Source organism: Heptranchias perlo, chromosome 3, assembly GCF_035084215.1.
Source record: "Heptranchias perlo isolate sHepPer1 chromosome 3, sHepPer1.hap1, whole genome shotgun sequence".
In the NCBI taxonomy this organism is placed as follows: Eukaryota; Metazoa; Chordata; class Chondrichthyes; order Hexanchiformes; family Hexanchidae; genus Heptranchias; species Heptranchias perlo.
Window position 1 is genome coordinate 37,375,378 of NC_090327.1, and position 22,794 is coordinate 37,398,171.

Here is a 22,794-nt window from a genome sequence, read left to right on the forward strand (position 1 = left end):
CTCATATGTCAGACAGGTTATTCAACTGTGGGCGGAGGGCAATCACCACTGAGCCCAATCCTGCCCTCGCCTGATGCTCGGACACATTCAATTCCAGCCAGGGAATCGTGACCAATTTTCCCCTCCCTAACCCAAGCTGGGCTGAAGCTCAGTACAGACCTTCGGCACCAGGAAGAGGGAGATGGGGGGGGGGGGGGGGGGGGGAAGAAAGGGTGATTGAAGCTCAGAATTTCTGGTCGTAGAAGTCGAAACTCTTTATTGCTCCATGATTAAAAACAAAATTCAACCTTGGAATCAATTAAAAAGCTACCCTCAAGCTCTAGTGAGATGGCCTTTCGAAATCTTCCTGGCCGCTGTCTCCACTCCCTATCATTTGTTTGAGTACTGCATAAAAGAAGTTTCACCTCTCTGCAAGTGATTAAAAAAGTGAAGTGGGGGGTGGGGGGCTCCAAACAGCAAAACAGGACTGCGTATGATGGGTAAACCTGGCAAAGAAAATGCCTGCACATCCCAAACATTGGCTGTAGAACCAGTACATTCTTTTTAATTTAAAATATGTTCTGTACAGTACAAATCTCTTCAAGCACTGAGTCCACTGAATATTTTTTTGTCACATGGATTTCAGAGGGAGCATTCTGGATCTCTGGCTTCTCATCCCGTCTCATCAAGCACAGTGTCACAGAGACGGATCTCTGCGTTTCATTGTGCCATTTCCTCGGCTATGGCTTTGCTCATCTTGTCCTTCAAGTACGCGACCTTCTGCCATTCAGACTTCAACTCCAGCCAATCATAGTACGGAACCTGCAGAAAGAGGGGTCCCAGGGCAGGGATAGTAAATGAAGGTCTCACCAGTCAAGCTTTTTACAGAAAAAGTATTTTTTATATATCCAAATACACCACATCCACTGGTTCTCCCCTATCTATTCTACTAGTTACATCCTCAAAAAACTCCAGTAGATTTGTTAAGCATGATTTCCCTTTCATAAACCCATGCTGATTTTGTCCAATCCCGTTAATGCCCTCCAAGTGTTCTGTTATCACATCCTTTATAATAGACTCGAGCATTTTCCCCACTACTGATGTTAGGCTAACTGTCCTGTAATTCCCTGTTTTTTCTCTCCCTCCTTTTTTAAATAGTGGGGTTACATTTGCCACCCTCCAATCTGTAGGAACAGTTCCAGAGTCTATCGAATTTTGGAAGATAGAATCATAGAAGTTTACAACATGGAAACAGGCCCTTCGGCCCAACATGTCCATGTCGCCCAGTTTATACCACTAAGCTAGTCCCAATTGCCTGCACTTGGCCCATATCCCTCTATACCCATCTTACCCATGTAACTGTCCAAATGCTTTTTAAAAGACAAAATTGTACCCGCCTCTACTACTGCCTCTGGCAGCTCGTTCCAGACACTCACCACCCTTTGAGTGAAAAAATTGCTATGATCACCAATGCATCCACTATTTCCAGGGCCACTTCCTTTAGTACTCTGGGATGTAATTATCAGGCCCTGGGGATTTGTCACCCTTTAGCCCCACTAATTTCCCTAGCACTATTTTTTTTACTAATACTGATTTCCTTCAGTTCCTCCCTCTCACTAGACCCTTGGTTCCCTAACATTTCTGGGAGGTTATTTGTGTCCTCTTTTGTGAAGACAGAACCAAAGTATGTGTTTAATTGTTCTGCCATTTCTTTGTTCCCCATTATAATTTGCCCCATTTCTGACTATAAGGGACCTACATTTGTCTTCACTAATATTTTTCTCTTGAGATATTTATAGAAGCTTTTACAGTCAGTTTGTATATTCCCTGCTAGTTTACTCTCATACTCTAATTTTCCTCTCTGAATCAATCTCTTTGTTCTCCTTTGCCGCTTCACACAAAGAGTTGGAGGCTTACATCCACGACCAAGAATCCAGCAGCCTGCAAATGGCGACGAGCCATAGCGAAGCGCCCCAGCAGGTCCCGGCTCCGTGAGTTGTAGTTTGGGAACTCGCGAGCCACAAACGCCAGCCTGTGAAGTTAAAGGGATGTTCAGATCGAGAATGGAACTGAGAAACTTAGAAGTTCCATAGCCCGCGGAATAAGGAAACCACTAAGAGAACAGGAGAGAAGTTGGAATAATATCCTCCCAGAACATATCACCTCAAACTACTCCACATTAACTTGCATATGTTACCTATGTGCTTCTGAAGTCTTTTACAGCCTTCCTCACTGTTTGCTTAAACCTCCTACTTTTGTATTGGCAGCCAATTTCAGTATCGTGTTCCCATGTTCAAATCCAAATCATCTATATATACCGAGAACAAAAGTGGACCCAGCACTGACCCCAGGGTACACCACTGCCAACCCGAGCAGACCCATTAACCCAACCTTTTGTTTCCCATCTGTCACCCAACATTCTATCCACGCTGCTGCATTTCCTCTTATACCATCTTCCTGAGAGAGACACCATATCAGACCCCTTCTGAAAATTCATATAAACTGCACAACCGCATTTATTGCATTCGCTTTATCTATCTGATCAGTCACTTCTTCAACAGACCATCAAATTTGTCGGACATAACTTGCCATTAAAAGATCCTTGCTGGCTGACCTTGACTAAACATTTCTAAATGCTCATGTGGAGAAAATCACAACCCAGGCCAATTCTGACCTCACCCAACAGCCTCACAAACCCACTTTCCAGCAAGGGATCATTTGACTGTGATCTATATCTAATCCATGGGAGCTGTATCTGACCCAGGAGTGTGTGTGATCCTGACATTACATACAGCAACCATTGATACAAGCCGGCCTCAACGGGTCAGTTCGACCCATGTTCAGCTAATATGAGCTAGGTTGGAGTGTTTTTGCAACATCAGTACTCCAATGCTTAGCACTACAGCGCGACAGACCAAACTCGTCTGCCCAATTCAGTTGACTATCTGAGCAGTCCCAGGCTGTGAGATTCTACATGGAGGAAAAACTAAAAAAGTGTTTCCAAACAGGCATAAATTAATGCTCCTGCTCCTGGTCCCTAACCAGCTCCTCCTGCTGGGAAGTGCATGCCTTTGTGTGGATGTCACGTGAGCAGAGGCACATTGTGGTGACCCTCGCTCCAATCCATCTGTAGGCAATCTGCCTGCCAATACTGAATATCTAGGCTCGCGCTTGAAGGATGCTCAACACAGTGTCAGAGCAGAGGGTAGCCGTCATCCATGGGACTATCTCACAGGAGTAGGAGTCAACGCCTTCATTTCAGGGGAAAGACACACAAAATCGGGTTTGCTGCGATGCCTCCCTATGGTTAACAGGCTGCTGACATTCATTCTACAGATTCACACCTGAGGAATAGACACCTGGATGAGGCTCCAGGGTAGCCAGCGAGAATCAGCACCTTTAGGAAAGGAGGGGAGAAAAGAAGGGGACGGAGGGAAATCAGACAGAATAAAATTTTGCTTTTGAAGTCTAAGGATTATTTTCTTCTCCAGTCAGCAAAATTGAATTTTAAGTTACAGACCTGCTGCAGGAAACCGGTTTAAAATTGACCCTTGGTGCAGCATCTGACCAGATGATACCACGTGTGATAAATTTTACACCACAGCCAAAGGTGCAGCGATCCATACCCACATCGAGCCTTCCAGCTGAGTCATGGACGGACCTGCAAATTACTGTTTTTGAAAGCCGTAGATTCTGAGGTGACCGTAGTGTTTCTGTGCCGGTTTTCTTTTCTCCTGGAATGAAGGCATTGACTCCTACTCCTGTGAGATGGTCCCATGGGTGACGGCTACCCTCTGGTGCAACACCATGTTGGGCATCCTTCATGTGCGAGCTTAGATATTCAGTATTGGTCGTAGACTCTGAGGTGACCGTGGTGTTTCTGTCGCCTGAAGTTTTTTTTCCACTGGGCAACGATCAGGAATGGGAAGCCCCCCCTCAGCGCGTTGACACTGAGGTCCACTCTGGCACCCAAACTGCTGCTGGCCCACTGGTTTCAATCAGTGCTTTCAGTGCTCTGTGTGGCACCACCGAGTGACGACAGGCGGTTTCCATCTTCTATGCTCAGCTCATCGTGACAACCGCAACACCATGAGGAAGGTGTGGGCAGAAATAAGATGCCCGGATGAAAGCCTCTTAAAGGGAGAATACATTTTTTCCTGATCCGCACCATGTCACTAAATGTCCCGGAAAATAGGAAGGCTCAGACCCTCTGCATCAATAATGTATAAACTATATAATGTACCAGGCCAGTTCTTTGACATCAAAAGTACAGTGTGAATAATTAGAACAGGGAATGACATGAAAATAGGAACAAGTGGTACGGGGAGAATGTGCCCCTCATTCACAAAGTCATGAAAAGGGGGAATTCTGTACAAAACCTCTTTTACCAAGGGTACCTCTAAGCAATTGTTCCACCACCAATTTTATGTCAGTGAAACTTCGACAGGTGACGTGTGTAATCTGGTCCGAGAACAGTAACTGAGAATAACACAGCAGTCATTACAATACTCTGCCATGTAACCACTCACTGCCTAGCAATGCAAGACTCTCTAATGCACCACCCCCATTAGCCATGAAACCCCATAATGCACTATAAAAGATATTCTCCTCCAGGTCCAACAGAAACCTTTCACTTGCGTCTTTCACCTCCAGCTTGTTTGGGAATAGCGTGTGCCTGTCTGTGAGAGTCAGCATGTCCAACAGCTCCGGACACTTACTGAAATGACTGACAGCCACCATCAAACTACGCAGGTAAGATGCCTCTGAGGTAATAGCTTCAAACATTGCCTCCTGCACCTTGAGATCCTGGGCAGTAACTACACCCAACAGGCCACTCTGCTTCACTTCAGGGATCTCATGCCAGAAGATGACACTGGAGTCTTTAGGAGGAAGAGGAGTTGAGGAGTTTTTTTTAAAATATTCATTGTAGGAATGTGGGTGTCGATGGCAAGTCCAACTTTTATTGCCCATCTCTAGTTGCCCCTAAGAAGGTGGTGGTGGGCCTCCTGTTAGCACCACTGCAGTCCGTGTGGTGAAGGTACTCCTACAATGATGTTAGGTAGGGAGTTCCAGGATTTTGACACAGCAACAATGAAGGAACGAAGATATATATCCAAATCGGGGTGGTGTATGACTTGGAGGGGATGGTGTTCCCATACACCTGCTGCTCTTGTCCTTCTAGGTGATGGGGGTCGCGGATTTTGGAGGTGCTGTCAAAAAAGCCTTGGCGAGTTGCTGCAGTGCATAATGTAGATAGTACACACTGCAGCCACAGCACACCGATGGTGGAGAGGGTGGGCATTTAGGCTAGTGGATGAAAAGGCCAATCAAGTGGACTGCTATATCCTGGATGGTGCCCAATACAGAAAAGGCTTATTTTCTTGCACATTTTTCCGGAGAACTGCTGACTAAGCCACAGGTTACTGAAGGGAAGGGTCTTTGTAAAGTGCTAAAGTAGCAGCAATTTTGTTCTGAGTGCCCAGGCGAACTAGGGACACAAACAGTTTTTCCATTTAGATTTAGGGGAGTCTTATTAAATTCCACTCAGTGCACAGAGATGATCATTTTCATTGTTGGCTCTTAGTATCCAGTGCATGCTCATTCCTTACCTCTTGGCTCCAGAGGGCAGGGGCTTTGTCCCCTCCGGCTGAGGTATGTGCGGGGCAGTGTACTCCTGCAGGGCAAGAGGCTTATTCTCAGAGTCAATCACAACCTCTCCATCTGCGCACAAAGAACAGAAACATTAACCATCCATGAGCAGTAGCGTTTGAATTGCAGTGCCATGCACCAATAGGACAACACAGGTGCATGATGGTCACAAACGCCACCCAAAGTCACGAGTTTTCTGTCTCAGTCATGCCCACCATGTCAAGTACAGACAGGCTGCAGAGAAGAAAAGAAAACAACCATTAAATCAAACAGATCATTCAGATACTCAGCACTGCAGATTAATGATTGCCTGCATTAATTAATGATGCTCAGTCAGGGTATTTGAGAGAAAAATATTTAAATAGCACCGCATTGTGTTGAAATGTCTTAAAAGCACAGTGACAGTTGTCATGTAAACAAAAAGCACCATTCCGCAGTAGCAATGTTCCACAAACAGTAATGAATGAGCAGTTATTTTGATATTGGGTGAGGGAGAACGTTGGCCAATTCACTGGAAGAACACCTTGATGCCCTTTGAATAGGGTCATGGGATTTTTAATGCCACAGAATCAGAATTTAACAGCACAAAAGGCGACCTTTCAGCCCATCGATCTCTGAAAGACCTCTCCACTTAGTCCCGTTGCCCCGCCCTTTCCCCATACATTTTTATTTTTTTTACCCCAAATATTTATGAACTTCCCTTTTAAAACCTATTATGGATTCTGCTTTCACCATGTTTCTCGTCGGGCACTCCATATAGTAGCAACCAACTTGCGCAAAACTTCTCCTGACCTCTCCCTGTGCTCTTTTGATGCTAATCTTAAATTTAAGCCCCTCTAGTTACATCCATCTGAACTGGGGGAACAGGGCTTTGGTTTAATGTCTCAGCCAAAGAAGGGCATCTCCGATTACACAGCATTCCCTCGATATTGCACTAGGTTGTCAGCTCAAGTCTTGGTGTGGGGTTCAAATACTCTCTGACCCAGAGGGAAGAGAACTACCTACTGAGCCAAGCTGACACTCGCTAAAGGTGGAGCTGCCTTTATCCACCAGAGTTACTGCACTATAACAATTTTAAATAAAAAAGTTTTAAGAAAAAATATAGCATCAGTAAATTAATTACAACCAGAGAGAGTGAGGATAGAGGTTAGAAGAAATTTCTTTATGCAGAGTTTGGAGCATGAAATGGTTTGCCACAGCGCGTAGTTGAGGTAGAGACCATTGTATCTTTTAATGGAAGAGCATTTAAACATTTGAAGCATAGAAAGATACAGGACTTTGAGGAGTGCGCAGGGCAGTGGGGTTAGTTTTGAATTACTCTAGCAAAGAGCTGGCACAGACTTGATGGCCCAAATGGCCTCTTTCTATGCTGTAAACTTCTATGATATTGATGTAATCTGTTCTGTATCCAGTCTGTACTAGGCCCTGTGATTTCTGAGTGTGAGTGAACACATGGGGACATTAATCACCTTTAGTTTCCGAACTATTCACTCATTAACGATTCCCCCTACAAAAAGCTATGTGGGGGGTCATATTCTGCACAACAAGCAGTGATGAGATGAATGGCCAGTTAATCTATTTTTGGTTGTGTTGGTTAAGAGAGGAACGTTGGCCAGGACCAGGTAAACTCCCTGCTCGACTAGCACCATAGGATCACCATCAGATGGGACCTGCTTTATTGTCCTTTCAAATGGACAGCACCTCTGGCAACGCACCTTCCCCTCAGTAATGCATTCAAGTGTATGCTTGTTCACTTTATCCATGCGGAGTATGGAAGGGGAAAGTCAGCCAGGCACTACATCACTGCACATTATCCAGTGACTCCTGCTGAACTTGTGGTTGTGGTAACTGCTGGCTGAGGACAGGATGAGGCTCAATTACAATGCCCTACAAGTTTGAATAGCTTGCTGACATTCACTGTTGAGGCAGACATGTGAAGAATTGCCATTTGGGTGAGGTACAGGAGGGCAACCAGCGCCAGTGGAAACCCAGCCTGAAAACGGTTCAAGAGAAGAGCAGGAGGGGATAAAACGAGTGGGGGGAGAAAGGTAATTAATTATACTGACTCACCAATTACCCAGCCATACACAGTGTTGACACCACAGCGATACTTGGCCTGGTCTCCGAAGGCAGTTTGCAAGGCCTCGCGCACGCCACTGCCCAGCGGACTCGGCTTCTTCCTGGCTACTGAGGTCCAGGAATCCAGGCATTGACTTGGCAAAAAGGGACCGCTATAATTGGAGCACTCAAGTTGGGCTGCAGTGTTGATATGGACCAACTTCAGCTTGTAGTTCTCCACTTTCTGCAGCTGGGTCCCTTCTGGTAACAGCGGAAACAAACAAAGACATTAGCAAAAGCCATTGCACCAATCCCACCGGGGAACTGCTCCTCTACTTTAAGCTCTGAACATGCAGCTGATACACATCCAAAGCCCGTCACAAGGTGTTGCACAAAACAAATTACTTTTGAAGTGCAGTCACTGATGTAAGGTAGGCAAACACGGCAGCCAGTTTTCAAACTAGCAACATGCCACAGACAGCAATGATTCCATGTTTTTGGTGCTGTTGGTTGAGGGAAGAATGTTGGCCCAGACACCAGGAAAACTCTCTGCTCTTTGAATGGAGGCTATAGATCTTTTACCAGATGGGTCCTCAGTTTAATGTCTCATCTGAAGGTATCTATGGCAATGCAGCACTCCCTAGGTACTGCACTGGGTGTCAGCCTAAATTACGAGCTCAAGTTATTTTTAGCTTGGGCCATCAAAACAGTTGGAGAAAATATTTTTATTTGTTCCCAGGACTATGAGCAATGTCAGTAAGGGCTGCATTTAATTCCCATCACTGGTTGCCCCGGGAAGGTGGTAAGTGATTGTACAACGAGGAGATTTGCTAGGCTAATTCAAAGGCATTAAAAGTCAACCAGGTAAAATAAAAGAAAGTAGTTGCATTCATTTGGCACTTTTCACGTCCTTGGGATGCCTCAAAGTGCTTCACAGCCAGTGAATTACTTTTAAAGTGTAATCGCTGTTGTTTAGTAGACAAACACTGCAGCCAATATACACACAGCAAGGCCCCACAAACAGCAATGACCAGTTAATCTGTTTTGGTGGTGTTGGTGTGGGACTGGAGTCACATGTAGGCCAGACCAGGTAGGGGTGGCCAGTTTCCTTCCCTGAAGGATATTAGTTAACCGGTTGGCTTCCTATGACAATCCGGCAGTTTCCATGGTCATTTTCTGGTGCCAGCCCATAAATTACCAAATTTATTCATTTCAATTTCACAATTTCCCATGGTGGGTTGTGAACTCATAACCTCTGGGTAGCTCATCAGTACCATAACCACATTACACTAACAGTTTTAAACAAACTCAGTCAAAATACAAGGCATACCTGTAATTCTTTGGAAGAAATGGGGCTCAAGTACTTGACTGAGGTAAAAAGGGTTAATCTGTTGTAATATACAGAGAGACCAGACCACATCAACCAGCAGAAAAGGCTCCATATCCACCAGGGCACTGTTTAGTTTTTCATTAATCTACAGAAAAAAAAGAGATGTCTAAATAAAAAGGATACATTTACTGACAACGTCCCTTCATCTGCTGGTCATCCCAACTGCTTCTAAAGTAAGGCTAATGGACCCAAAATCTTGAGTTTTGGGTGAGTTACTTTCTTCCTCTTCACCTTTTCCTCTACCCTCTCCCAGGTACCGGCTGACCTCTGATACCCCTCCCAAGCAGCTGTTCCTTGTGGGCGAGTCCAGACAGCAGGCACCGGGGATGATATTCGACTGTGAGGGTGGTAATCCTAGCCGCACCCTAGTCCTGCTCACACACAAACACAAACTCTAGCAGGGCTTAGTGCGTAGCAATGAAGAGCCAATTTCTCCGCTCCATCGCCATGAGACAATGTGGGCAAATGTGAAATCATCCACTTTGGACCAAAGAAACACAAATCAGAGTATTTTCTAAATGGTGAGAAATTAGGAACTGTAGAAGAGCAAAGAGATTTGGGAGTCTAAGTACACAAATCATTTAAAGCTAGCGAACAGGTATAAAAAGAAATCAAAAAAGGCTAATGGAATGCTGGCCTTTATCTCAAGGGGGCTGGAATACAAAGGGGAGGAAGTTATGCTTCAGTTGTACAGAGACTTAGTCAGACCCCACCTAGAATACTGCGTTCAGTTTTGGGCACTGCACCTCAGGAAAGATATATTGGCCTTGAAGCGGTGCAGCACAGATTCACCACAATGATACCGGGGCTTAGAGGTTTACATTATGAGGACAAGTTGCATAAACTTGAGTATATAAGATTGAGGGGAGATCTGATTGAGGTGTTTAAAACATAAAAAGGATTCAATAGGGTAGATACAGAGTAACTATTTCAGCTGGTGGGGGAATCGAGAACAAGGGGACGTAATCTTAAAATTACAGCCGGGCCATTTAGGAGTGAAATCAGGAAGCAGTTTTTCAGCCAGGACCACTCGGCTCCAGACCTCATTACAGCCTTGGTCCAAACATGGACAAAAGAGCTGAATTCCAGAGGTGAGGTGAGAGTGACTGCCCTTGACATTAAGGCAGCATTTGACCGAGTGTGGCACCAAGGAGCCCTAGTAAAATTGAAGTCAATGGGAATCAGGGGGAAAACTCTCCAGTGGCTGGAGTCATACCTAGCACAAAGGAAGATGGTAGTGGTTGTTGGAGGCCAATCATCTCAGCCCCAGGGCATTGATGCAGGAGTTCCTCAGGGCAGTGTCCTAGGCCCAACCATCTTCAGTTGCTTCATCAATGACCTTCCCTCCATCATAAGGTCAGAAATGGGGATGTTCGCTGATCATTGCACATTGTTCAGTTCCATTCGCAACCCCTCAAATAATGAAACAGTCCGAGCCTGCATGCAGCAATACCTGAACAACATCCAGGCTTGGGCTGATAAGTGGCAAGTAACATTCGCGCCAGATAAATGCCAGGCAATGACCATCTCCAACAAGAGAGAGTCCAACCACCTCCCCTTGATATTCAACGTCATTACCATCGCCGAAGCCCCTACCATCAACATCCTGGGGGTCACCATTGACCAGAAACTTAATTGGACCAGCCATATAAATACTGTGGCTACAAGAGGAGGTCAGAGGCTGGGTATTCTGCGGCGAGTGACTCATCTCCTGACTCCCCAAAGCCTTTCCACCATCTACAAGGCACAAGTCAGGAGTGTGATGGAATACTCTCCACTTGCTTGGATGAGTGCAGCTCCAACAACTCTCAAGAAGCTCGACACCATCCAGGACAAAGCAGCCCGCTTGATTGGCACCCCATCCACCACCCTAAACATTCACTCCCTTCACCACAGACGCACAGTGGCTGCATGTGTACCATCCACAGGATGCACTGCAGCAACTCACCAAGGCTTCTTCGACAGCACCTCCCAAACCCGCAACCTCTACCACCTAGAAGGACAAGAGCAGCAGGCACATGGGAACAAAACCACCTGCACGTTCCCCTCCAAGTCACACACCATCCCGACTTGGAAATATATCGCCGTCCCTTCATCGTCGCTGGGTCAAAATCCTGGAACTCCCTTCCTAACAGCACTGTGGGAGAACCGTCACCACACGGAGTGCAGCGGTTCAAGAAGGCAGCTCACCACCACCTTCTCAAGGGCAATTAGGGATGGGCAATAAATGCCGGCCTCGCCAGCGACACCCACATCCCACGAACGAATAAAAAAAATACTTAGGGTAATAGAAATCTGTAATTCTCTCCCCCAAAAGGCTGTGGATACTGGGACAATTGGAGCATCAAGACTGAGGTTTTTTGTTAGGTAAGGGTATCAAGGGATATGGAGCTACGGCAGGTAAATAGATTCGAGGTGCAGATCAACCATGATCTAACTGAATAGTGGAGCAGGCGTGAGGGGCTGAATGCCCTACTCCTGTTCCTAGGAGACCAACTGCAGCATCCCCTGCTGACATCATTTGGGCAATTTTAATCTAACCTGCCCGTCATGTGCAATGCTGATTTTACACGCTACCCTATATAATACTCTCCATTAAGGTCATAACCTTCTGACTCAGAGACCAATGTGCTACCAACAACAACTTGCATCTATAAAGGGGCTTTAACGTAGTAAAACGTTTCAAGGTACTTCACAGTAGCGATTATCAAACAAAATTTGACACTGAGCCACATAAGGAGATATTAGGACAGGTGACCAAAAGCTTGGTCAAAGAGGTAGGTTTTAAGGAGTGTCTTAAAGGAGGAGAGAGAGGTAGAGAGGTTTAGGGAGAGAATTCCAGAGCTTAGGGATGCTGAAGGCATAGCCGATAATGGGAGAGCGATTAAAATCAGGGATGCACTGAGTTGGAGGAGTGCAGAGATCTCAGAGGGTTGTAGGGCTGGAGGACCTAACGGAGATAGGGAGGGGGTGAGGCTGTGGAGCGATTTAAAAATAAGGATGAGAATTTTAAAATCAAGGCATTGCCGGAACAATGTAGGTCAGCGAGCACAGGGGTGATGAGAGAACGGGACTTGGTGCGAGTTAGAATATGGGCAACAGAGTTTTGGATGAGTTCAAGTTTATAGAGGGTGGAAGATGAGAGGCCAGCCAGGAGAGAATTCAAATAGTCAAATCTAGAGGTAACAAAGGCATGAATGAGGGTTTCAGCAGCAGAAAAGCTGAGGCGAGGCGGAGACGAGCGATGTTACATAGGTGGAAGTAGGCGGTTTTGGTGATGGAGTGGATGTGTGTTCGGAAGCTCATCTTATGGTCATATAGTGGCCAAGGTTGCGAACGGTCTGGTTCAGCCTCAAGACAGTGGCCAGGGAGAGGGATGGAGTTGGTGGCTAGGGAACTGAGTTTGTGGCAGGGACCAAAGACAATGGCTTCAGTCTTCCCAATATTTAGTTGGAGAAAATTTCTGCTCATCCAGTACTGGATGTCGGATAAGGAGTGTGACAAATCAGAGACAGTGGAGGAGTCTAGAGAGATGGTGGTGAGATAGAACTGGGTGTCATCAGCGTCCATGTGAAACCTGACATGTTTTCGGATGATGTTGCCAAGGTGCAATATATAGATGAGAAATAGGAGGGGGCCACGGATATATACGAGGTAACGGTGCAGAGCGGGAAGAGAAGCCATTGCAGGCAATTCTCTGGTTACGACTGGACAGATAAGAATGGAAACAGGCGAGGGCAGTCCCACCCAGCTGGATGACGGAGGAGAGGCGTTGGAGGAGGATGGTGGGGTCAACCGTATCAAAGACTGTAGACTACCACATGGACTGCAGCGGTTCAAGAAGGCGGCTCACCACCACCTTCTCAAGGGCAATTAAGGATGGACAATAAATGCCGGCCTCGCCAGCGACGCCCACATCCCATGAATGAATAAAAAAAAAAACAGGTCGAGAAAGATGAGGAGGGATAGTTTACCACGGTCACAGTCACATAGGATGTCATTTGTGACTTTGATAAGGGCCGTTTCAGTACTGTGGCAGGGGTGGAAGCCTGATTGGAGGGGTTCAAACATGGAGTTGCAGGAAAGATGGGCATAGATTTAGGAGGCGACAACACGTTCAAGGACTTGGGTGAGGAAAGGGAGGTTGGAGATGGGGCAGTAGTTTGCAAAGACAGAGGGTACAAGGGTAGATTTTTTTGAGGAGGGGGGTGATGGCGGCAGATTTGAAGGGGAGGAGGACAGTACCCAAGGTGAGGGAACTGAACAATATAACGTGGGGGCCAGGTAGGGAAGTTGGGTGGTCAGCAGTTTGGTGGGAATAGGGTCAAGGGAGCAGAATGTGGTTCTCATGGACAAGATGAGCTCAGAGAGGGCATGAGGAGAGATAGGAGAGAAACTAGAGAAAGATGCAAGTTCAGGGCTAGGGCAGGGGGGAACCTTAGGGGAAGGGAAGGCAGCAACAGAATGGATGGTTTCAATCTTAGCGACAAAGTCGTCAGTATTAGGACTCCTCTTTTTAATATATATTAACAATCTGGACTTGGGTGTACAGGGTATAATTTCAAAGTCTGCAGTTGACACGAAATTCAGAAATGTAGTAAACAATGTTGAGGATAGTAACAGACTTCAGGAGGACATAGACAGACTGGTGAAATAGGCAGACACATGGCAGATTAAATTTAACTCAGAAGTGTGAAGTGATACATTTTGGTAGGAAGAATGAGGAGAGGCAATATAAACTAAATGGTACAATTTTAAAGGGAGTGTACGAAGAGAGAGATCTGGGAGTGTATGTACACATATCTTTGAAGGCGGCAGGACAAGTTGCGAAGGCTGTTTAAAAAGCATATGGGATCCTGGACTTTATTAATAGAGGCATAGAGTACAAAAGCTAGGAAGTTGTGTTAAACCTTTATAAAACACTGGTTAGGCCGCAGCTGGGGTAGAGTGTTCAATTCTGGGCTCCACACTTTAGGAAGGATGTCAAGGCCTTAGAGAGGGTGCAGAAGAGATTTACTAGAATGGTACCAGGAATGAGGGACTTCAGTTATGTGGAAAGGCTAGAGAAGCAGGGATTGTTCTCCTTAGAACAGAGAAGGTTAAGAGCAGATTTGACAGAAGTGTTCAAAATCATGAACGGTTTTCATAAGAGTAAATAAGGACAAAACTGTTCCCAGTGGCAGAAAGGTCAGTAACCAAAGGACACAGATTTAACGTGATTGGCAAAAGAACCAGAGGCGACACGAGGAAACATTTTTTTACGCAGCAAGTTGTTATAATCTGGAAAGCACTGCCTGAAAGGGTGGTGGAAACAGATTCAATAGTAACTTTCAAAAGGGAATTGGATAAATACTTGAAGGAAAATAATTTACAGGGCTATGGGAAAGAGCAGGGGAGTGGAACTAACCAGATAGCTCTGTCAAAGAGTCAGCACAGGCACGATGGGCCGAATGGCCTCCTTCTGCGCTGTACCATACTATAAGAAGTCCTTGAGCTCCTTACATTTCTTGTTGAGGTGAGGGTGGAGAAGGCAGGGGTTAAGGATTTAAGAAGACGGTTTGTAGTGAAGAGAATCTGGGGATTATCCTTACATTCCAGGATGATCCTGGAATAGTGGGCAGTTTTGGCAGAGGAGAGCCGGACTCAATAGTGCTTTATGTAGTCCAGCCAGATCTGACGATGAATGGCTAAACCAGTTGTCCTCCTTAAACATTGAAGTCTGCGTCCCTTAGACTTAAGGGGAGCAGAGATGAGGGCCGTACCGGGGTAACAGCCAGGATGAGAGAGAGTAATGATTTTAATGGGGACAAGTGCATCAGTGGTGGATGTAAGTAAGGTTGTGATTACGCAAATCGGAACTGCAGAAATGTCGTGGTGGATGGAGGACCGAAGGCTAGACAGTTGAGAATTTGAAAGTGCTGACACAAATATCCCACATACTATCCCAACCAATCATCACCATCCCTACCTTAGTGTAGAAGGCCTCTCCTATAGTTGGCTGATAATTGAGACGAGCGAACGCCATGATGATGTTACAGAGCTGCACCTCAGTCATCTTGTCACAGTGCTCAAATACATACTGTATGAGATAATATAATATGTTAATCCACCCGCATTGTTTCTCTTCTTCAAAACAGCTAAACAGTGTCTTGCTACTGTTATTCTATATATAAATCATCTGAGCCCCTCGATTAAATTCCAGCCTGTAACTCATTCCTGGGTTTCCATTTTTCAATATATAAACCATCTGAACCCCTCGATTAGATTCCAGCCTGTAATTCAATCTTGCGCAAAGAGATAAAGGAGTGTTAGCAATAGTTACTAACGCACTTGGGTTACATCACATTCTGTGCCTTAATCTGAGATCAGTGAATTGCCTCGATCAAAACAGAGACACTTATTCTAAGAAATCACTAAGCAGCTTTTTAAATTCCCCTCCGTACTTTAATCTGATTTGGTATACTGCCCTTTCTAAAATATAGCGTTTCACTCTACTAGTTTAATGGGTAGTTTAATTCTCCTCTGTCCTAGAATTAACTAGTAATGATGAATTTCATATTAAAATTTCAGAGAGATATGCTGTGTAAACCAGTAATGCATCAAGATGGTCGTAAGAACAACGAGATAATTGACCAAGGATGAGCTTGTCCATTGGCGACCCCGTGTGTGTGTGTGTGTGTGTGTGTGTGTGTGTGTGTGTGTACGCAGAAGCCATAGGATGCACTTTCTCTTCCCTGTCTGCCTTGCTGATCGATAAGAGCAGATGTGTGACAGAATTTATTATTTTCCCGATTAAGCCCTATTAACTAAAACAGTTTACAGACAGCAAGACAGGAATTACTGCCTTCATGTTATCCAGGCAACTCAACACGAGATTGTGAAGGGAGTTGTAATTCGGAGTGTCAACTTATATTTTCCTTTCTTAGTTTAATTTCACAAGGGCATGTAAATTTTTATTCCTGTCGAGTGACATCATCACTGGGAGCTGAACAACTACTACCCATTACCACCATTTTTATTTTGGCACCCAGTGCCGGCGTCAAGCACACCCAGATGAAGTACAGCACGAGTTAGATGCAGAGTCAAACGAAACACTGTTTTATAAGGAGAGGAGTGTTATACCAGGTAACGTACAATGTACTATTAGCTGTTAAAGATGGAGCTGTGCCCCGTTAAGGCCATGAAGACTAACTGTTGTTAAGTAAATAGATTCAGGTCAATCAGATTTTAATTGTTTGGAGAAGGACCTGTGTAGGTTGGAAGATGATTGGATTGTGTCAGCAGGGTATTAACGGGGCCATCACAGCCAAGCCTGATCCTATCCTCATCTGTTGTCCATACACATGCACTTTCTAGCAGGAATTACTGATGTCTTTCAGAAGCAGGAATCCCAGCTAATTTCTCTTTTCATCAGGTTCCTGAGCTGTACCCTACACAAATTCCGACTTCCGCCGCCTGCATTCTATCGCACATGAAATACTGTTCGCCAATCACCCCGTCCTCTTTGACCGTCTCTTTTTTTGTCCTTGTTTATAAGCCTCTCCAGGGGCTCTCTCAACCTGACATCTGCAACACCCGCCAACCGTAGGTTCAGCTCCCACTCCTCCAGCTCTGGCCCACCGTATATTCCTCCCCCTCCCTTTGTTCCACCTTCATTTGACATAGCGTTCAGCACTTTTGCTTCCCTCTGGAATTCTTTTCTCACTATGGGGGCTATATTGGATAACTCCCGAAACCGGAGCGGGGGTTGCGGTGCGCGATTAACCTGTGCCCGGTCGTTAATATGCAGGCAGCACGTAACATTCGTGCTGCTTGGTGATTTACTTGATTTCTGCGTGCAGCCAGGCCTAGCTGTGCTGTTGAGTGGCTGCTCACCAGCAGGGGGTTCCGATATCGCGAGTGGCTAGCACCACTTAAAGGCAGCCTACACCTCTTAATTGCAAAATATAAGATATAGGTCCGCACGGAGTTTGATCGGAGATCATCGCACACGTAAAACACAGACGCAAGTCCCGTCCCTATGTTTACAAACTGTTGAGTTATTTTAAAACATTGAATAAAGGTTGCGCACTACTAAATCCTACATCCTCCAATCTGCATGCCAGACCCCACCAATCTGCCGATCTGAGTTTGTACCAGGCCTGCAAGAGTGCATGCACCAAGGTTCTCTGATGATGCACTAGAAGCCTTGGTGCAAGAAGTGGACAGAAGGAGGAGCACCCTATATCTGCAGGAGGGGCAAAAGGCCCTCCAGACATATGCTCCTGAGGCATGGGAGGTCGTAGGAGATGAAGTCAATGCCAGGCGCATAGCACCACGAACATGGATGCAATGCAGGAAGAAGTTCAATGCTTTGACACGAGTGGTCAAGGTGAATGAGGTCAACTGTCAATTGGCTTCTCCTACCAACTGCACCACTAGCCGCATCCACTGCTCCACTCACCACACCCATCTTCCAACAAATTCTTTCAATCAGTACTCAACTCTTCCAATCAGTTGCTTCCTCTCACACATTGCCACTTTTGCAAGCCGCACACCCACAACTCACAGATCACACACACTGGCAGCTGTTCAACCATGACAGCCACATCGCCCAAACATCTTGCAGGGCACTCACCGACACACGTCCCGCTTTCTTGCAGGAGAAGGTGGCGCATAACAGGAGGCAGCAAGCGGCAGTGGCTCCATGGAACATGAACCTGCTGTCCTCTCTCAGGATGATAGCATTCCTGTTCCACCCCTGCCACTCCACCAGTGCCCTTGCTGTTGCCTGTCAGCTAGCCAGCCCACTCCCTGTACAGCATTGAAACTTTATTATAGGAAGATAGGAACAGGAGTCGGCCATTTAGCCCCTCGAGCCTGTACCGCCATTCAATGAGATCATGGTTGATCTGTGACCTAACTCCATAGCCACCTTAGCCCCATAACCCTTAATACCTTCGGTTAACAAAAATCGATCAATCTCATATTTAAAATTAACAATTGAGCTAGCATCAACTGCCGTTTGCAGAAGAGTGTTCCAAACTTCTACCACCTTTTGCGTGTGGAAGCATTTCCTCCTGCAAGTCCCGGCTCTAATTTTTATGTTATGTCCCCTAGTCCTAGTATTCAAGTATAGGAGACTTCCATAACCAGGTCCAAATGTATCAGCAGCCAGAAACAATAATCCAGCAACTAACCTATAACTCCTGCATGATCCCTTTAAATAGCACTGGTGGGGAGCCCTCCAGGCTGTTTATGACCTTTTCAGCTGTGCGAGGTTAAGACAGTGCGTTGGCTGGAGCGTGGAGTACCAAAATCGTATCTGTCCCTTTAAATCAGTGATGCACACTGATCTACTGAATATTCTCCCTACTTTACATGCTGCCAGCGTTCGTTATCTGCGCTTGCACAAACACCTTTACTAACATGGCATCCGGCGCACGTCACGCTAGAGGTGTGCGCACACATTCCGGGCGCCATTTTGGGTCCTTAGGAATCCGCATAGCGCCTACGCAACGGGCGCTATGCGGCCCAATTTAGAGCCCTATATCTCTCCCCACCTTCAAAGGCCTCCTTAAAAGACTACCTATTTGACTTGTGCCTTCAATTACCTCACCGTACTCTTCTCCCAACTCTTGAGCAAGGATTTGGGATTTTTTGCTACTTCAAAAGCTGCTGGATAAGTATAGGTTATTGTTACCTTCCTACCCCAGGGACACTGACGTGTGCTGTAATGCCCCAACCACTGCCCTAGATGTGACTGGCTAACAGACAGGGGCGGTGGAACTTGGCTTTAAAAGAAAGCACCAATGTCTATCATAATCTTGGCTGCCTCACCTGTGCCAGAGCGTCAAACAGAGGCAGATTGAGCCACTTCAGATAAGCAAACGACTTTGTGCAGCGCATGACGTCAATGGGGCTCAGCTCCGGGACCCTGGGGTGAAGCTCGGCTGCTAACCTCTGGAAAACCTGTGTCTGCTGGAAATTCAGCTTCCCTGCGGGAACATCAGAAGGCAAATGATAACTATTCCGTAGCTCCTATGTTTTACTTACTGAAAGAATATTTTTTGGGAAAGCAGAAAAATAATTTTTAAAGTTCCAATATGATGTACTCCAGACAGCTTCAGGCAGTTATTTTTGCTTCAGGGTCTTTCGTAGGTATAGTTCCCAATCTCGCTGCATTGCTACGGCCAGTTGCCAATCAGGGCCAAGACACTTCCTCACAGGGCGAGTGAAGAAACGTGACAGAGTCAAACTATATAGCGTCCCAACACCATAAGCAGAAACGCTGTAGTCGCTCACGAATTCTGCATCCTCTTTACTGGGCTGCAAGTGGAGCCCGGCATAGGTAGGCCTTAAAAAAACAAGCTAGGTGCAGAGAAAACACATTTAAAAAGAGGTAGGAATGGTGGGGCAAACAGGACTGTGGGCAGTCTGGCCGAAGCCAAAGCTCAAAAAATACCACACAATGCTCTGGATGAAATTAAGGGGGTGATCTGAGCACAGTATCTAAAATAACGAACAGAAATGACAGGATGGATAGGGAGTGACCATTCCCACTAGCAATTGGTTAAAAGAAAATCCAGTAAAAGCTCTTCACACAAAGAGCTGGGAGAATGTGGACTGATCTGCTCCAGAAGATTGTAGACAAGGTCAACTGATGTGTTGAAAAGGGAGATAGCTGCTTAATTGGGAAGTATTAAAGGATAAGAAGAAAGGGTAGGGATTTGGGATTAAAAAGATAAAGAATTGCCACGACTAACAAAATGGCAGAGCAGACATGAGAAGGCGAATGGCTGAGTCCTGTTCCAATACTGCTCTCTCGTACCCAATTGCTTTCTGTCAAATGTCTATCCAGTTTCTTGTCCAATCTGCTGGCACCATCTACCTCACCATATATTCACTACTCTCTATGTATAATTAAATCTAAACTCTCTGTTCACCTTCCCTCGAGTCTATGGCTGCTCCCATACACTCTGTGATTATCAAACACGATTAGAGATCCATTGATTCTTATTCCTGAGAACATCGCAAATTTATAAATTTTAATTGGTGGTTTATGTGGAAGGTTAGTGTGAAGAAGTTACTTGGCATGGTGCATCTAATTCTAAAAAAGCAGCACGAGCTCAGTTAATGGCTGTGGGTAAACACACTATCCGGCGAGGTACTCAGCTACATATATCAAGATGGTCGCAGTTTCTATTACGTTTGCTCATCTCAGTCAACTCAGAGCTTCAATTGGGCTGAGAATACTTGCAGTAAGTGGAGAGGAGAGGGGGGAAATCAGTCGGCTTCCTTCTCCTGATTACTATCCAATGACCCCAGTTGGAAATAATTCCCAGGAATCAATTTTCATTCATTAAAAAACCTACTGAATCTATCGATTAGATTCTAGTCTGTAACTAACTCCAAGGTACCCTTTATTCTATATATAAACCATCTGAACCCCTCGATTTGATTCCAGCCTGTAACTCATTGCCAGGTATCCATTATTCTATATATAAAACGACCGAACCCCCTGATTAGATTCCAGCCTGTAACTCACTCTCAGGTATCTGTAATTCTACACATAAACCACCTGAACTCCTCGATTAGATTCCAGCCTATAACTTACTCCCTGGGATCCGTTATTCTATATATGAAGCAAACAAAGCCCTCGATTAGTTTCCAGCTTGTAACTCCCTCCTGGTGTCAGCCGTTGTTCAGTGGTAGCACCATCGCCTGTGAGTCAGAAGGCCATGGACTCAAGCCCAATTCCAGAGATTTGAGCACATAATCTAGGCTGACTCTTCACTGAGAGAGAGCTGCACTCTCAGAGGTGCCATCTTTCAGATAAGACATTAAATTGAAGCCTTGTCTGCCCTCTCAAATGGAAGTAAAAGATCCCATGGCACTATTTGAAGAGTAGTGGCGTTCTCCTGGTGTCCTGGCCAATGTTTATCGCACAACCAATATCACTAAAAACAAATTATCTGGTCATCATCTCATTGCTGGTTGTGGGACCTTGTCTGCCGCATTTGCCCACATTGCAACAGTGACTGCACTTCATTGGTAGTGAAGTGCTTTGGGAAGTCCTGAGTTGTGAAAGGCATAATATAAATACAAGTTCTTCCTTCCTTTCTTCTATTGTTTTATATATAAACCACCCGAACCTCTCAATTAGTTTCCAGCCGTAACTTACTCCCGGGTGTCAGTTATACAGTATTTAAAGGAGAAATTGCTGGAAACACGGCAGCAGGTCCCTCTGCAAAAAACGATAGTGTAACTTTTTGACTGTACACTTTTCATTGGAACACAGAACTACTGACTAAAGGTTTGCACCCAGATGCTGATGGACCTGCTGTGTCTCTCCAGCATTTTGTTTTTATTTCAGAATTCCTGCATCTGCAGTGGTTTCTTTCTATCTGTTCAACACTGTTTGCAGGCATTGTCACAAGGAACATTTCACTTGTACTGGTCCTGAGTCATGCACTGCACTGTCACAATGATTCTCATCGGTCAGAGACTTCAGACTTTCACTAACCGTAAGCAAACGCCATGTCGATCAGCACTCCAGTCTTCAGGTCAAAGTGCTTCTGCATGAAATGGTACGAGAGGGCACGGAGCAAGGGAATCGAGCGCCGATTCTGCAATGCTAAGGCCAGCATCACCTTTCTTGTGTCGTCGGGGGTGAAATACTCAGCCAGTTCCAAGCCCTGAAACGTAAAGATGACAAATGTACAGTTAAAATGCATACTTTGCACAGACTCAGTAGAGAGACAAGAACTTGTATTCATATAGCGCCTTTCAAAACCTTAGGTCGTCTCAAAGCGCTTTACAGCAAATGAAGTACTTTCTGAAGTGTAGACACTGTTGTAATGTAGGAAATGCAGCGGCCAATTTGCGCACAGCAAGGTCCCAGAAATAGCAATGAGATAATGACCAGATTATCTGTTTAAGTGATGTTGGTTATTGGATAAATGCTGGCCAAGTCACCAGGAGAACTACCCTGCTCTTCTTCCAATAGTGCCATGGGATATTTTACTTCTACCCGAGAGGGCGGATGGGGTCTTGGTTTAACACCTCATCCAAAAGACGGCGCCTCCGACAGTGGTGAGCTCCCTCAGTATTGCACTGAGGTGTCAGTCTAAATTATGTGCTCATGTTTCTGGAGTGGGACTTGAACCTTCTGACTCAGGAGCGAGTGCTACCACTGAGCCAAGGCTGACAGCTCAGCCATGAACAGACAATGATGTGGAGATGCCAGTGATGGACTGGGGTTGACAATTGTAAACAATTTTACAACACCAAGTTATAGTCCAACAATTTTATTTGAAATTCACAAGCTTTCGGAGGCTTCCTCTTTCCTCAGGTGAATGTTGTGGGACCCACAACATTCACCTGAGGAAGGAGGAAGCCTCCGAAAGCTTGTGAATTTCAAATAAAATTGCTGGACTATAACTTGGTGTTGTAAAATTGTTTACAATGAACAGACAAGTCAGGTTTAAGTACTTCATGCCACAGTGGTGAATGTGTCAGCTAATTCAAAAGTGAACTGGATATTTGGCAGAGGAACTGCTTGACAGTATGAGAAGTAGAGTAGTACGTGATATTTTTCAAACTTTGGGATCAGCCAGATAGATTTGCATGGTCTCTGAGTCCAAGTTTCTACAGGCTATTGCCTCTCCTGCAGCTTTTTCAAATCCCATTTGATGCTATGTATTTCCCTCCCTTCCTCTCCTGATTGAAAGCTCTTG

General features: G+C 45.5%; 1 protein-coding gene across 1 annotated transcript in view; it reads right to left on the reverse strand.

Annotated features, from left to right (window-relative positions):
- Positions 1 to 517: 517 nt before the first annotated feature.
- Positions 518 to 22,794, reverse strand: part of tbrg4 (transforming growth factor beta regulator 4) — a 45,350-nt gene continuing 23,073 nt past the window's right edge. Inside the window, exons 4-11 of the mRNA XM_067978863.1 lie at positions 21,582 to 21,753; positions 18,896 to 19,053; positions 15,045 to 15,155; positions 9,017 to 9,161; positions 7,699 to 7,947; positions 5,589 to 5,700; positions 1,897 to 2,011; positions 518 to 801 (exon numbers count right to left, since the gene is read on the reverse strand). Coding sequence (XP_067834964.1) covers positions 700 to 801; positions 1,897 to 2,011; positions 5,589 to 5,700; positions 7,699 to 7,947; positions 9,017 to 9,161; positions 15,045 to 15,155; positions 18,896 to 19,053; positions 21,582 to 21,753 — 1,164 coding nt within the window. The 3' untranslated portion in view covers positions 518 to 699. The remainder of the gene's footprint in view (positions 802 to 1,896; positions 2,012 to 5,588; positions 5,701 to 7,698; positions 7,948 to 9,016; positions 9,162 to 15,044; positions 15,156 to 18,895; positions 19,054 to 21,581; positions 21,754 to 22,794) is intronic.